Source organism: Triturus cristatus, chromosome 10, assembly GCF_964204655.1.
Source record: "Triturus cristatus chromosome 10, aTriCri1.1, whole genome shotgun sequence".
Taxonomy (NCBI): domain Eukaryota; kingdom Metazoa; phylum Chordata; class Amphibia; order Caudata; family Salamandridae; genus Triturus; species Triturus cristatus.
The window spans coordinates 361,065,027-361,078,915 of record NC_140593.1 but is presented as its reverse complement, the minus strand read 5'-3'; the positions used below and the strand labels follow the sequence as shown (position 1 = coordinate 361,078,915).

General features: G+C 39.0%; 1 protein-coding gene across 4 annotated transcripts in view; it reads left to right on the top strand.

The window, feature by feature from the left end:
- Positions 1 to 13,889, top strand: part of LOC146789441 (ATP-binding cassette sub-family B member 5-like) — a 1,226,636-nt gene that overhangs the window by 1,174,600 nt on the left and 38,147 nt on the right. For all 4 annotated transcript variants that reach the window (XM_085631579.1, XM_085631577.1, XM_085631580.1 and 1 more), the window contains 2 exons: positions 4,634 to 4,840; positions 6,360 to 6,506. In XM_085631579.1, the coding sequence (XP_085487705.1) occupies positions 4,634 to 4,840; positions 6,360 to 6,506 (354 nt within the window). The remainder of the gene's footprint in view (positions 1 to 4,633; positions 4,841 to 6,359; positions 6,507 to 13,889) is intronic.

The following is a 13,889-nucleotide window of genomic DNA, read 5'->3' as shown; positions in this document are numbered from 1 at the left end:
ACCTTTAAAATCACGTAAAAATAATCGTACTCCTTCCGGAGAACAAAATATTATAGCTCCTAGAGCTTTCAATGTTTTTATACCTAACAAGTTTTCTGGACATGATTTAGTAAGCAATAAATCTGTAGTACGTGTCAATGGACCAACCGTAAGTGGAAGAGGTTGTGTTACATCATTAATGATAGGCTTTCCTGAGAATCCAAGGGAAATATTCTGTGAGCCTGAGAGGGGTGCCCCTGGAACTTCACTGCGTCTTATAGTTGTTCTGCTTGCCCCTGTATCAAGTAAAAACTTTCTGTCTTCCCCTAATAGTTCACTATGTACATAAGGTCCCTCTTGATCTACAGGAACCTCAATAAGGGGTAAGCCAACTTCCCTCTCAAGGCTGTTTCATGTGTATCGCTGATAATCGGGATAATCTGCTTGTGCATACTGGTACATCTGTTGCGTTGTCGCTTGTGTGGCAGCAATAGGCTGCGCTTGTGGTGGTGCTATGGTCTGTTGTGGAGCTGCCTGTTGCGGAGCTAATTGTTGCGGAGCTGACCTAGGTTGTGCATGCTGAGGAATTTGTTGTTGATTCTGATCCCGTCTAGGTGGACGTGGTCTTTCTTGGGTTCTACCTGTGGAAATATTATGTTTCAGGACTGGACAATCGTGTATATAATGGCCTTGTTGTTTACAATAGTTGCATGTCCCTTTCGTAGGACCTGCGGAATCACCCTGTTGATGACCGTCAGCTGGGACTGACTGAGCAACAAGCATTTTCATTTTCGTATCTTTCATACGTCTCTGTTCGTGTTCTTGTTCTTCTCTAATTCTATTGTGGTGATATTGTAACATCTGTAACATCTGTGACGGGGTATTACCTTGCCAGGTGCTCTCGAATTTCAATACTCTATTCTTGACTTGCGGCAGAGAATTTTCAACTAATTTTGTCACAAACAGATGTGGATATGACTCGCTACTTGCTTTTATGCCACTGTTAATACCAAAACATTTTTCAAATCGGGAATAGAAATCACTAGTGTCTTCATCTTGCTTTTGTTTACAGGCTGAGATTGCACCCCAGTCTTCCTTTTTCGTAGTTAATAAACGTGGCAGTACCTGCACTAGTAATCCTGGTAGTGCTGTAGTCTTTTCCCCAAGCCCTGCTCCTGCAGCTCGGGCCTTCTCTTCGTTTTCTAATGCTGTCCAATCTATCTTTTGGTCTCCCACCTCCCATTCTTTTTCTTTGAGTTTCTCGTAAACACCGGCAGGCATTAACACTTTCAGTATTTTCATAATGTCGGGGTAAGTATACTCTCCCATGAGTAACATGTCTTTTATCTCACGATGGAAACCTGCTGGATCCTTGTCATGGCTGGGTACTACTTTCTTCATTTCTAATAATTCAATTTTAGTTATAGGCGTGTACACAAACACGCGTGTAAAGTTATTACCTTCACCCCTGATTGGGTGTACTTCGCGTAACGGATTCTGTCTATCTATGTGATACATTTTTCTTCCCATAATGGGAACTGGAACGTGTTCTGGGCACACGAAAGTTATATACTGGTTTCGAAATTCTAGAATTTCTTTAATCAAATCAGTACCTGAACCTCTCCATGTATTCGTGAGTAGTTCTGTCAATATGTCAGGTAAGGGTCCTGGATCGGAGTGTTGGCTTTTATATAATATAAGGAGGTGTTGAATCATGTATATACTAGCTAAACGTTGTTCGTATGGGGTAAGATTCAGAAACGTGTGTGCTAGTGCATCATCATTGTATTCGCTGGGACTGTCAGCCCATTGTACTGCTGACCTGGCTAATTCTTGTTCGTCCATGGAATCAAGCATATGGTACCCCCTTCGATCTCGGAGTAGTTTATCAGCGGCTTGGAATAGGTGTTCAGGGGATCTTGTATTTAACATAGGGTTTGTAAAATGTCTATTACATTCTGGACGCATCGGACGTATCGGATCATTAAAGCCTCTAGTATTATTATGGGGTCTTCCTCAATTAGTAGATTTTCTCGGGCTTTATTTGAATTCTCTCTAACTTTCTCTTCCTGTCTGAGCGCTTTTTCTGTACGTCTATATGATTCTTTACGCCATAATTCAATGGCATCTTTCTGTGACTGTCTGGCTTTCTTTTTCCATAATTCTTCTTCTACTCTCATGATGCAATCTGCATCCCAGGTCCCCGCTGCGGGTCATCTCTGACTTTCTGGCAAATCCTTGGTATAGTCCACCCATAAATCCAGAAATAATACGGCATCTAGGCCATGTTTATGATACATAAAGTATCCTGGAGTATCCCTAGGTGGAATAGGAACAGCTTCTTCGAGTACCCCTTTTCTGGTTTTGATCTGTCTTAATTTCGAAAAGAGCGGCATTTTTTTTTTTTAGATCTGGTTACTTAATCTTAAACACACTTAATACAGTAAACACAATAATGAACAATCATTCACACCACAATATGTAGAACGTATTTAAAACATTTAACATTTAATATTTAACGAATAATGATGACTAATAGGAAACTAGTTACTGACATAATAGTAACACTAAATAATACTTAATTATATGTAGGACATACTAGATATACTGCTAAACAGTACAGATACACTGCTGAAACAGTGCAGACCGGATTTGTGTACCCAAACCCGTCTTGACCGGCACAGACTATGTGCACGTTAAATGCCTCCCCGGCAATGGTACTCACTGGGTAGCTCGGAACGGAAGGCCTCGGAACGGAACTGAAACTGGACCGGACTGGACTCGACTCGACTGGACTCGGAACTTCGGAACCTGGTGGGCCTCTGTATACCTCGGATCTTGCTCTCTCAGCTAGGCTCTGGTCGGGATACTTCGCACTTCTCACCGCCTCGTCTGGGTGTTGATCGCAGCCTCAGTCACCCCCGCTTGGCCGGAGGGAGATACAGGAAATCCTGCGGGTACGCGTTTTTGTCCGTTCAGCTGTGGCAGGAGACCGGGCCTGCAACGCACCGCCGGCGCGTGAGATGAGAAAGTGTCCCTATTCGGGCGCCAATTTATGTGGTAAATATTTCGTTACCGGTACTATTTTTTATGCGGTAAAATCTAGTAAGAATAACTCAGTAAATATAAGAGGCAGAATCCGTGATATTAGAGGTTCTAAAAGGCTTTATTCCTTGACAAAGGAAATACAATTCAAATTGCAGGCTTCAAATTCCATCACCACGAGAGTTCAGGAAGGAAGGGCATACATTATTGACAGGTAATCAGTTTTATAGGAAATGCATTACAGTGAAACAGATGCAAGAGGCGTAACAGCTGATAATTACAGATAAAATAAGCATACGTAACTAAAAAAGGCGTACATATAGGCGTAACTTATAAAACGTCATTATACATGATGTCACAAGTGGGTGGATCCATAAGAGAATCCTGCAATGTCAGCAGAAATATTTGGCAGAGATGCGCGCGCAGCCGCATGACGTATGATTGACGTGCAACTAGAGGGTGAAGGGGACTTGACATTTAGCTCTACATGTGGAGACAGAAGTCTGGGGGGTCATGTCAACCTAATCCCAAATCATATCTAATATCTTATGTTTAAAGAACTGTATTATCCAAAAGGAAAGGTCTCTAGGATAGAATCTATTCTATACTGACTGTCAGTGCGTGTACGAGCGTCTAAATGTCTACATGAGATGCGAGGGGGTAGGAATCTTCCATGGTAACAGGGGTTATGAATTATTTGCACGAGGACAGCGAGGCCTGGCCTCTTTGCACGGCAGCTTGGAGGAATGTTTACCTAAACTACTAGACAGGAATGCATCGGATGAGGAGCGAAGCAGATAATCTTGAAGGTGAAATACAGTTTTTGGCAGGCAACAGGCTGGATCAGGCACCGTTAGCCGCGCAGGGAGTAGGACAAAGTTCATGGGTACAGATGCGGGCTCGGACTGGAGCTTTCAGAGGCAGAAAGCAGGAAAGGTTGGATGACAGAATTCAGGGCCTACTCGCCTGAATCTGTAAAATGTGGAAAGTGAACCACATAAAGTCGGTGGCCTTTCATACTTAGGAATGGAATATCTGACCCATTCATGGCGGATCTGAGAGAGGACATGTTGGCGGTGGACGCACATGTATTTGCGTCTTCAGAGCTAGAACTGGAGGGAACATACATGTACTTATAGCATGCACATGGAGCCGTTGGGGTCTACGATAGGGGACATAACTGATCACAAAATTCATATTTCCTCAGAACAAGCTGATGGTGTGACCATTTATTATAAAGACGTGAGTACCACGCCCCCCCGCCATAGATGATAAGGATAGTGCAAGTGACCTCAGAGTTCCATAAACTTATAAAGTAATTTGGCCTTCACATCATTCCTCTATATGGTCATGGAACTCCTTGTGACTTGCAATATCATTGTAATGTACAGCAGGGGGTACTTTATCCCACATCTAATTCGCCCTCCCATATGTGGACTATCGGACTCACATGCTACATCCAGTCAGTATGCTGTGCGGCTGGTATCAGCACATTTTCCAGGGCTATTTTTAGCATTCAATTCTCCGCTGCTGAAGGAAGGGTATACTACTTGTAGCAATGACGTGAACTCCAGTTTGCAAAACAATTAAACATTTATATTTTTTTCAGTTGTTCGACGGAGTTGATACAACAAAACTTAATATACAGTGGCTGCGGGCGCAAATTGGAATCGTTTCTCAGGAGCCGGTGTTATTTGACTGCAGTATCGCAGAGAACATTGCATATGGTGACAACAGTAGAGCTGTGGCAATGGACGAAATAATAAAAGTGGCCAAGTCAGCGAATATTCACTCTTTTATTGAAGAGCTCCCTGAGGTAATGCAGCATGATTTTCAGTATTAATTGCCATGGATCACAAGGGATATTTCTTTTCTATTCAATGTTAATATTTGAGTTTTTATTTAATTCGCAAAAACAAGAAAGACATATCCACTTTGTTAATATGTGGAGCACAATGTTCTCAAGTCATGGCACACACATACTGCCACATATCTTTAAGAATAACATAGGGATTATATAGTGAATATATAATGCCAGAAAATTGCAAAGCTTTAATAACGAGGTATTTGCTCCATTCTTTTTCCCTCTCCCTCTGCTACAGACATGATGAAAATAGAAATTATTAGGTAATAATGAATAAATATTCACAATATGTTTGGGAGACTCTAATAGTTCTTACCCCAGTGTTTTAGTATTTATTTTTTTAATATCCCAAAGAGTGGGATGTTGGGAGCTGCTCAACGAAATGGAATGCTCCCTTTGCTTACTTAAAAGGAGCATTTTTTTGCTGGAGTACCCAAACGTCTCTGGTGTGGAGTGGGCTAATAGAGAGGGCAGCAGGAGTACAAGTAATCTCTTAGCTGCATGTTTTTGATAAGAAAAATGGTCCTTTCTCCTGCTGCGCTCCATCCTTCTTTTCTAGCACCTGTTCTACTTTTCTTTATCTGGCAATCCTTCCCTACACAAAAACAGGAGTAGGCACCTGGGCAGCCGTCTGCGAACCATCAGTGCTTGGGAAGATACAGGGAGTGCCATGGGTGAATGAAGCTGTGGTGTTTCAACTAATCTTTCAGGTGATAAGCTGTTCCTTTGTCTTGCAGCGCTCCCTATTTATATATATATAATAGTACCCAGTTAATCTCCACAGAGTCATCATCCGGTTCCACCACCGCAGTGTTCATGGTCTGTTGTCAGTGTATCTCCACCAGATCCCATTCCATCCTTTTATCTTGACCTTGCCTAGTATATGTGAGTTTGCGTCTCACTCAGCACACACCCATCGCCCGTATTCCCACAGCCACTGCTTACCAGTGGGTGATCTGGTTGTGTTCCGTCATTTGGAAATGCATTTCTTTGCTACCACTAGCCCCAGTTAAACAATATTTTCCGCATATTCGGTTTGCATGGCCCGGTGTACCAAGCCCAAAAGACATATTTGAATGGACGGCTACAGTGGCAGCATCTTAATTATTATTTTTTTTTCATCGCTAGTGTAAGTCTCGTGCCCTCACTTTCTGTCTTGTAAGTCTCAAACAAAGCAAAGGTTCAAAATGTTAGGCTAGAAAGTGAAAAACGTGTGATGACATTCAGCAAACATACAGAATTTCTTTCATATATTTTTGATGAAATGAACTGACATGAATTACATATTTAACAACTTCCTAGAAAAATAATCAAAAAGAGAACCAAGGAAAGCATCTTTTATGGATAGATATCTTCAGATAAGTGCAGGATTTATGTGGGGTTACATTTAGTTTCCATGTTATTCATTTTCTATAACAAGCATCAATTTTATACATAATGTCGTGATATAGTGTGTATTTCCTGTCAACAGAAATATGACACGCGTGTTGGTGGGAGAGGAACTCAGCTCTCTGGAGGCCAGAAACAGAGAATAGCAATTGCAAGAGCTCTGGTCCGTGAACCCAAACTGCTGCTTTTAGATGAGGCCACGTCTGCGCTGGACAATGAAAGTGAAAAAGTAAGTCTTTATTTTCAATACTGTGAGATGCAGGCCGTACAAAAAAATAAATATCCATCCTGGGGATGTACCTTGTACCTTTAAGACTTTGCCTTTTGCGGGAATTAGTTAGCATCTCAAAATCAGTTGCTGGTGAAATAAATTGCTAAAACATTCAAAGCTATTTTTAATATGGTTTTTGCCTGCTTAAACTTAAGGCGAGGGCACAGATTTGTATTACAGATCTGAGAATGCCAGGCTTGCTTGGTGCCTAGTCCTTTTATGCATAACTCCATAAAAGCAGGAAATGAATGGAGAAATGGTGCAGCATTTTGAAAAATGAATCACCTTTGAACTATATAAAGCATGACAAGTTTATGAAATTGGGTGTTCTATTGATAGACCATATTAGTTCTAGACCTCAACAGACTACAAATTGCGAGACATTCTGTTGTAACAAGATATGAGGGTTTCAATTGGTCCTTCTTCAGCGCCTCCATTATGAATTTTCCTTATCCTTTCCTGAACAAAAGAAAGCCAATTCTCTGTCCTAGCCTATGAGCACTAGTCATGTTGCACTTACATGTGCACAGGCACGTAGAAGGAATACACCTCTTGAGACGTGGAACCGAATATTTAAGCGCCAGTCAAAATCAATGTTAACTGTGCACAATCATAATGTCCTGCTAGGCATGGTATTCTTTAGCATCCAAATGATCCTGCAGTGACTTCTAAAAGTAGCTGCTGAAAGAGCTATTAGACCTTCAAAAATAAGAGGGAGCAGAGTAATCAACCAAAATACTACTTCAAACATAGCGATTTACACAAATATTGGGTCACAAATATTGTGATATCAAGAATATCGTGGAACAAAATATTGAAAGTAAAAATATTGTTTTTGAAGTATCTTTAAAATGTAGTTGTGCATAAAACCATTTTTAAATTATGTTGTTTTAATATTTTTTTTCGATTATAGGTTGCTTTGATTTTAATGTTACGTATGTGTAAATATTTATACTCTAGTTTTCTATTGATGGAGTTATACATTTAAAGCTTTTTTTAATCTTTTTTCCATATGTTGGGTTTGTAGGGGAATAGGATGGGAAGGTTTTAGTTATATTTTTGTTATTGATAGTAAACTTTTTTTTAATAGTTTCTAACTAGTTAATTATATAAAATATTTGTTTAAATAATTTGATAGTTTAAGAAGATTGTAATTATTTTTTAAATTGTTGATTGGTTAATTACCTAATTCTTTTTGTAAATTATTTAACTATTTTTAATAGCTTGTATATTTAATAATATTTTGTTTTAAGTATTTTACATAATCATTAATTTTATATTTTTGTTTTTATAAAACTGTTTATTGTTATTTTCTCAGTATTATTTTAATTTGTTTTTGTGGGTGTCTGAATTTTTGCTTAGAAGGGTGGGAAGTGTTATTAATCTGTTTTTGAGGTTTTGAATTGCTAAAAATTTGGATTTAATTTTTTTTGTTATTTTACTGTTTTTACTTTTAGTTATGTTTATGAATTATACCATGCTGAAATTATAATTTATTTGTGAAAATATATTTTATGTTTCTTTATCTCATATGCATGAAGTTTATTTGCGGTTTAATGTAGGAGAAGGGACAAAAAATCTGACTGCTTCAGGGTCCTACACTTTCACTACCTTTGCCCAGGTTGATGTTGAAAGAGTAAATCTGACCTATCCAAAGTCCAGCACTACCCCTACTTACTATTGCTTACATTGAAGTGGGAATAGTAAATCTGAAAATCTGTAAATTTCAACTCTTTCCATACAGTTGTTCCTGTTGATGAGGTGATAGTAAATGTGGCTCCTAAAAGTCCGACACTTTAAAGTGTACTTTAAAGTGGTAATGGTAAATCTGGCTCTTCCAAACTCAAATACTTTCCCTATCTTTGCTTAACTTGGAGAGGGAATTAGAAATCTGACTCCTCCAGAGTCCAACGCTTTTCCTACTGTTTCTTACATTGGATTGGGAAGAGTAAATTTGACCCCCTTGAAAGTCTAATAGGTTTCCTACTGCTGGTCAGGTTGGAGTCAAGAGTATTACATTTGACCCCTCCAGTTCTAATTTTTAAATGTGTTTCTTTAAAAAATGTATGTATGTGTATATATATATATATATATATATATATATAATCTACTGACGGTCATCAGTAGATAGTTATAGTTACAACCTAGTTTCCATAGGAAATCTCAAAATTCTATTTTGAATAACTTTGGCGCCGGTTGACGAATCCTCGCAAAATTTTCAAAACTAATGGGGCGCTCCGTTCAGCTCCTACCCTGAAAGTCTCGGGGTGATTCGTCAAGCAGGGGCCGAGAAAAAAGGGGGTCCCAAAACGCATTTTCCCCATGCATTTTTCCATAGGACCTTTAGACACAGCTACAGCCCGAACGGCTGAACAGAATTACTTGAAATTTGGCAGAGAGGTGGCCATAAGATCAAGGAAGTGCCTTTTGCAGGTCTGGTGTAAATCTGTTCAGTATTTCCTGAGAAAATAGCATTTAAAAGCATATCAAACAATGGCCCCTCGCGGCGGGATGCCTGACTTTCACCTTGTGGATACCCTGCTATCTCACAGGGGAATACCAGGACGGGTTCCCTAAGCAAGCGCCGGGAAACCCACTGCGGGTAGCTGTGCGCTATATAAGCTCAACTACATTTACATTTACATTTACATTTATCAATATCTATACGCGCGCACTGTGCGCGCACCCTGCCGTGCGCGAGCGCAATTCTGATTGGTTGTTAGATGTCGGTAAACATTCGAATCGGTCGAAACCAGGAAGTGTCGGCCGCCATTTCGTCTCTCGCAGTCTGAGGGGGTGAAAAACAAAGGTGGAGAATGTGAAAAGGGGGCAGAGTGGACAGTTCCTGACCCCCTAGCCTTCGTCAGGGGGTCACAGAAGGACCCCCAAGGGAGAAAAAATCAATAAAAAAAAAAATTTGTTTTAATAGTGAGGTGCGCGCACCCTGCGCGCACCCTGCGCGCACTGCGAACCGTGGTTGCTTGGTGCGCGAAGCGCACCGAGTGCCCACAGAGCGCGCACGGTGCGCGAAGCACACCACGTGCGCACGGTGCGCGCACGGTGTAAAACCTGAAAAAAAAAACATAACTTAGCATTTAAAAAACCGTACAAATTCACTGAAAAAACCATAGGTTTCACACATGTTATAGTTACGAATTAGCATTTAAAAAACCTTGCAAATTCACTTAAAAAACCATAGGTTTCACACATGTTATAGTTAGCTGGACATTTCACTCGTAAAAAACCAATGAAATTCCCCCGTTATAGTTACTGCAGGCAACTATAACTCACGCGACCGCAATCCTCTGCTGATGACGTCAGATATTACATCACTGATGACATATGTGTCTTTCTGAAAAATAAATATTTGTAATATATGTATAGCTAAAGATTAATGGAAGAAGACATGGGTAAATAAGTGTCTAAATACAGTGATGTAATATCTGACGTCATCAGCAGAGGATTGCGGTCGCGGGAGTTATAGTTGCCTGCAGTAACTATAACGGGGGAATTTCATTGGTTTTTTACGAGTGAAATGTCCAGCTAACTATAACATGTGTGAAACCTATGGTTTTTTAAGTGAATTTGCAAGGTTTTTTAAATGCTAATTCGTAACTATAACGTGTGTGAAACCTATGGTTTTTTCAGTGAATATATATATATATATATATTCCACCGCAAAATTGGCAACAGCCCGAGCCTCTTGTGTCGGTGGGCAACACGGCAGGGTCGCCACCCCTAATATTCCCACACAGTCCAGTACGAGATCCTCTTTCCAAGAAAAACACTGGTGCCGTGGCCTCGATATAAAGACGTGTTTATTCGCAAAACAAAAAGTCCCTACGCGTTTTGGAGTTTACGTCACTCCTTGTTCACAGGCGAGGTTCAGTGTGATCGTTCTTACTTTTATAGTGACAAGTACTCATTTCCTGTGCAACAGCATAGACATGGAAAACATACTGGTTTGGTTTGTACGTGCTTAAATCAATAAAGTTTTATAAACGTTATTTGAAAAAACCCTTTTTAAACTTCTTTTAACAAATGCAGAAATGATTTAAATTTGCCGCTCATGTAAAACGCATACTGGAATTCAATGTAATCACATTTGAACTACAATGTATTAAAGCAAGCTACATGTCGCTTGCACGAATCTCATTCAATGATAGTGAGAATACATAATTACGTGCAAAGTATGTAACACTTCACCCGCGGCCGAAACCATCAACTCAATGTACTATGGACAATTCAACCCAAGTGGGTAAACACTTAATTAAGTATTTCCATTAATTTTGGAACCAAATCCAGTCTCTTAAGTTCAGGTCAATAAACCTCTCACCAGTTACTAATAGGGGATATGTCGATGGCTGGCAATGCTAATTCATGTCAGCGTGAATGCACATAGTTTAGACTATAAGATGTTCAGCTCAAGTGAGCACAGTCAGTCGTGATTGCAAATTACTTCCTTGGATAATGCTTGAAAGATATTTGAGCTCATCTGCATTCTACTTCTGTACCTGCAACAAACCAGACCAAAACAATAATGTTAAAAGTTAAAATTGAACTTCAGTGCACAAAATCATAAATATGATATTACAAAAAACCTTTAAAAACATCATTATACAGTACGGGTGCAGCAAATATTGCTTATAATTATCGAAGATGAAAAGACATCTCTTCATCCTGATTCAAACCTGTGGGACTCAGTGTATTATATTTGATAATCATTCTTGACTCAAGTTTTCTGAATTCTAATGTCCGGTTGCCACCTCTTTCTCTCGGGGGTATACAGTCTAGGACGTAGAATTTGAGCAAATTGGCGTTTTGTATGTGACTCGTGCTGATATGGCGGGCCACTGGATATTGCTTGTCATTTTTATTAATTGCCCTTAGATGTTCAAGTACCCTCTTTTTTGCCTCTTGACTTGTGCTCCCAATGTAAAATTGGTTGCACGGACATTTCAAAGCGTAGATGGCATACTCAGTGTTGCATGTCACATGCTTCAAGATTTTAAACGGGGGTTTCTCGTTGCAGATTTTTACCGATTTGCAACTTTGGCTGAATTTACAGGCTTTGCACTGATTGCAGGTAAAAAAGCCTTGCATTCCACTTGATTTCTGCACTTGATTGATCATGTTTCTGCTAAGTGAGTCTCTTAAAGATTTTGCTCTTCTAAATGTGAGTAAGGGATAGTCTCCTATGCATTGATTCAAATCATCATCCGTTTTTAAAACTTCCCAAAACTTCTTGAGACTCCTCCTCACCGCTCATGCGTGGTTATGATAAGTGGTGATAAAGTGGATTTGCTCCCCTTTATCTGCCCTTTTCTGTCTGGGAAGAAGCAAATCATTTTGTTTTTAGATTTTCTACTTTCTGAATGGCACGATTGATAGTGGCTCTGTTATACCCTTGTGCTAAAAATCTCTGGGTCATAATATGTTCCTCTTTAGAGTAACTCTCTTCAGTGCTGCAATTTCTTTTAGCCCCCAAAAGCTCAATTTGGGAAAGATAGGGGTCCCCTACATAAAGGAAAAGCCTTAGCAGGGAAATGCAATGTATGGAAAAGAGGTAAAGCACCAGGCTCAGTGCATGGATAAAATAACAAGAGGTACAGCAACTTCAGAGACAAAACAAAAATCAATACAAATATAGCTAGAGATATTGTAAAACAATGTTTTTATTTTATTTTGTATTCTTTTTTATATTCGTTATTTACTTCTTGTATATGATAAATACTTATGTGGACATGATCATTAATGTTCAAAAATACACAATTGGAGAGCAAATTATACTTCAAAAAACATGATTATACATCTTTCAATTATATTATATTACATGAAAGAATTAAACCAACACATGAATTTGTAAAGTTATAAAACACTGAACAGGAATTTGAAGTTATTGACGCGTTTCGGCAAAGCCTTCTTCAGAATGTTCTTGTCAGTGATTACTATAAAAGGTAAATAACAATTTTTTTTATATTATGAAACAAAACAGAAAAACAGAAGAACAATTTAATCTAAAACCAATTAATATGCACGATTTAACTCTGAAGTTACTGGGCTCTATTGACAATCTGTAAGGGAGACAAATTGTCTCTAACTATACTAGAATTCATGATAAAGACAGTAACGAGCACTGGTAAAGTCCGAGACCCCACAACTGAATGATGCCGTGAAGTTAAACAATTGATAATAAATGAAAGTGATAATAGTGCCTATTGTGAAAGAAAAAGATTTGTGTAAAGGGAATTATTTTACAAGAAGAATTCGAACCAAAAAACTATAATTGTATGAAAGAAATATGAATCATACCTATAACTTGATGAATCATTTCATTCAGGAAGCGAAGAAATGCTTGGTCATGATGCCAATGGATAATGAAAAGTTATCTTAGAAGAAAAATAAAAAAACTGATTGTGAATCAACTTGACTCAATATTATATTTTCACAGAGATCTACTACATCTGAGTTCGAGATGTGCTGGCAACTTATTTCCAAGTATGGAAGAAATATCTCACTCAATCTTACCCAGTTGAGATAAATCGCGGCAAGGTTCACAAGCTGGTGGTAATTCACTGTTATGTGCCTCTCATTCAATTAGCATGAGGTACTAAAAAGATAGAAAAAAGTCTCACTTTTAATAATCGCCCTAATGTTGCTATTGCTACTAATCCTAACTAGGAGATTTAAACTCTATTTATGAACTCTCATTAACTGATCATACATACCCAAAAAGCAAACAGGTAGATTGAATGATATATCAATCTTATATTATACGTGGTGGACTCTGCCACACTCTCCCAAAGATTGGTGGAGTAAACTTCACATCAAAAACGTTAGAGATGCTTGGGAATTCTTGAATTTTTGGCGAAATTAGTGAATATACATTTTCTAGGTCTTCACCGATATTCTCGTGTGCGGGTAGAGATCACGATCTCATCTGAAAGCACAGACAGTTGAAAACATTTTATTAAAATGTGTGTGTATAAAAATCCAAGTTGTCTACGATATGCGTGACCAGCATGCCTAAGGTCCCATAGCCTGGGTATAACATCCAGTTTATTATGTTAAAATCATCCCATAAGTGTGAATGCGCCGCTTGGTGTAAACTATCCCAAGTGCTATTCATGAGATATTGACCTTTAAGCTGACAGGGAATCTATATAGATATAGATTGAGTCACAGACTATGTTATATGAATGTCCTCAATAAATGCCTCCTTCACACATCCTATCTCAACGTGAAAGATATATACGTAAAGAGTAAAATTATTCCAAAGACTAGTGTGAATTATCTCGACTAATGATCAAGGGACGTCACGAGAGACATGTATGGATGTAG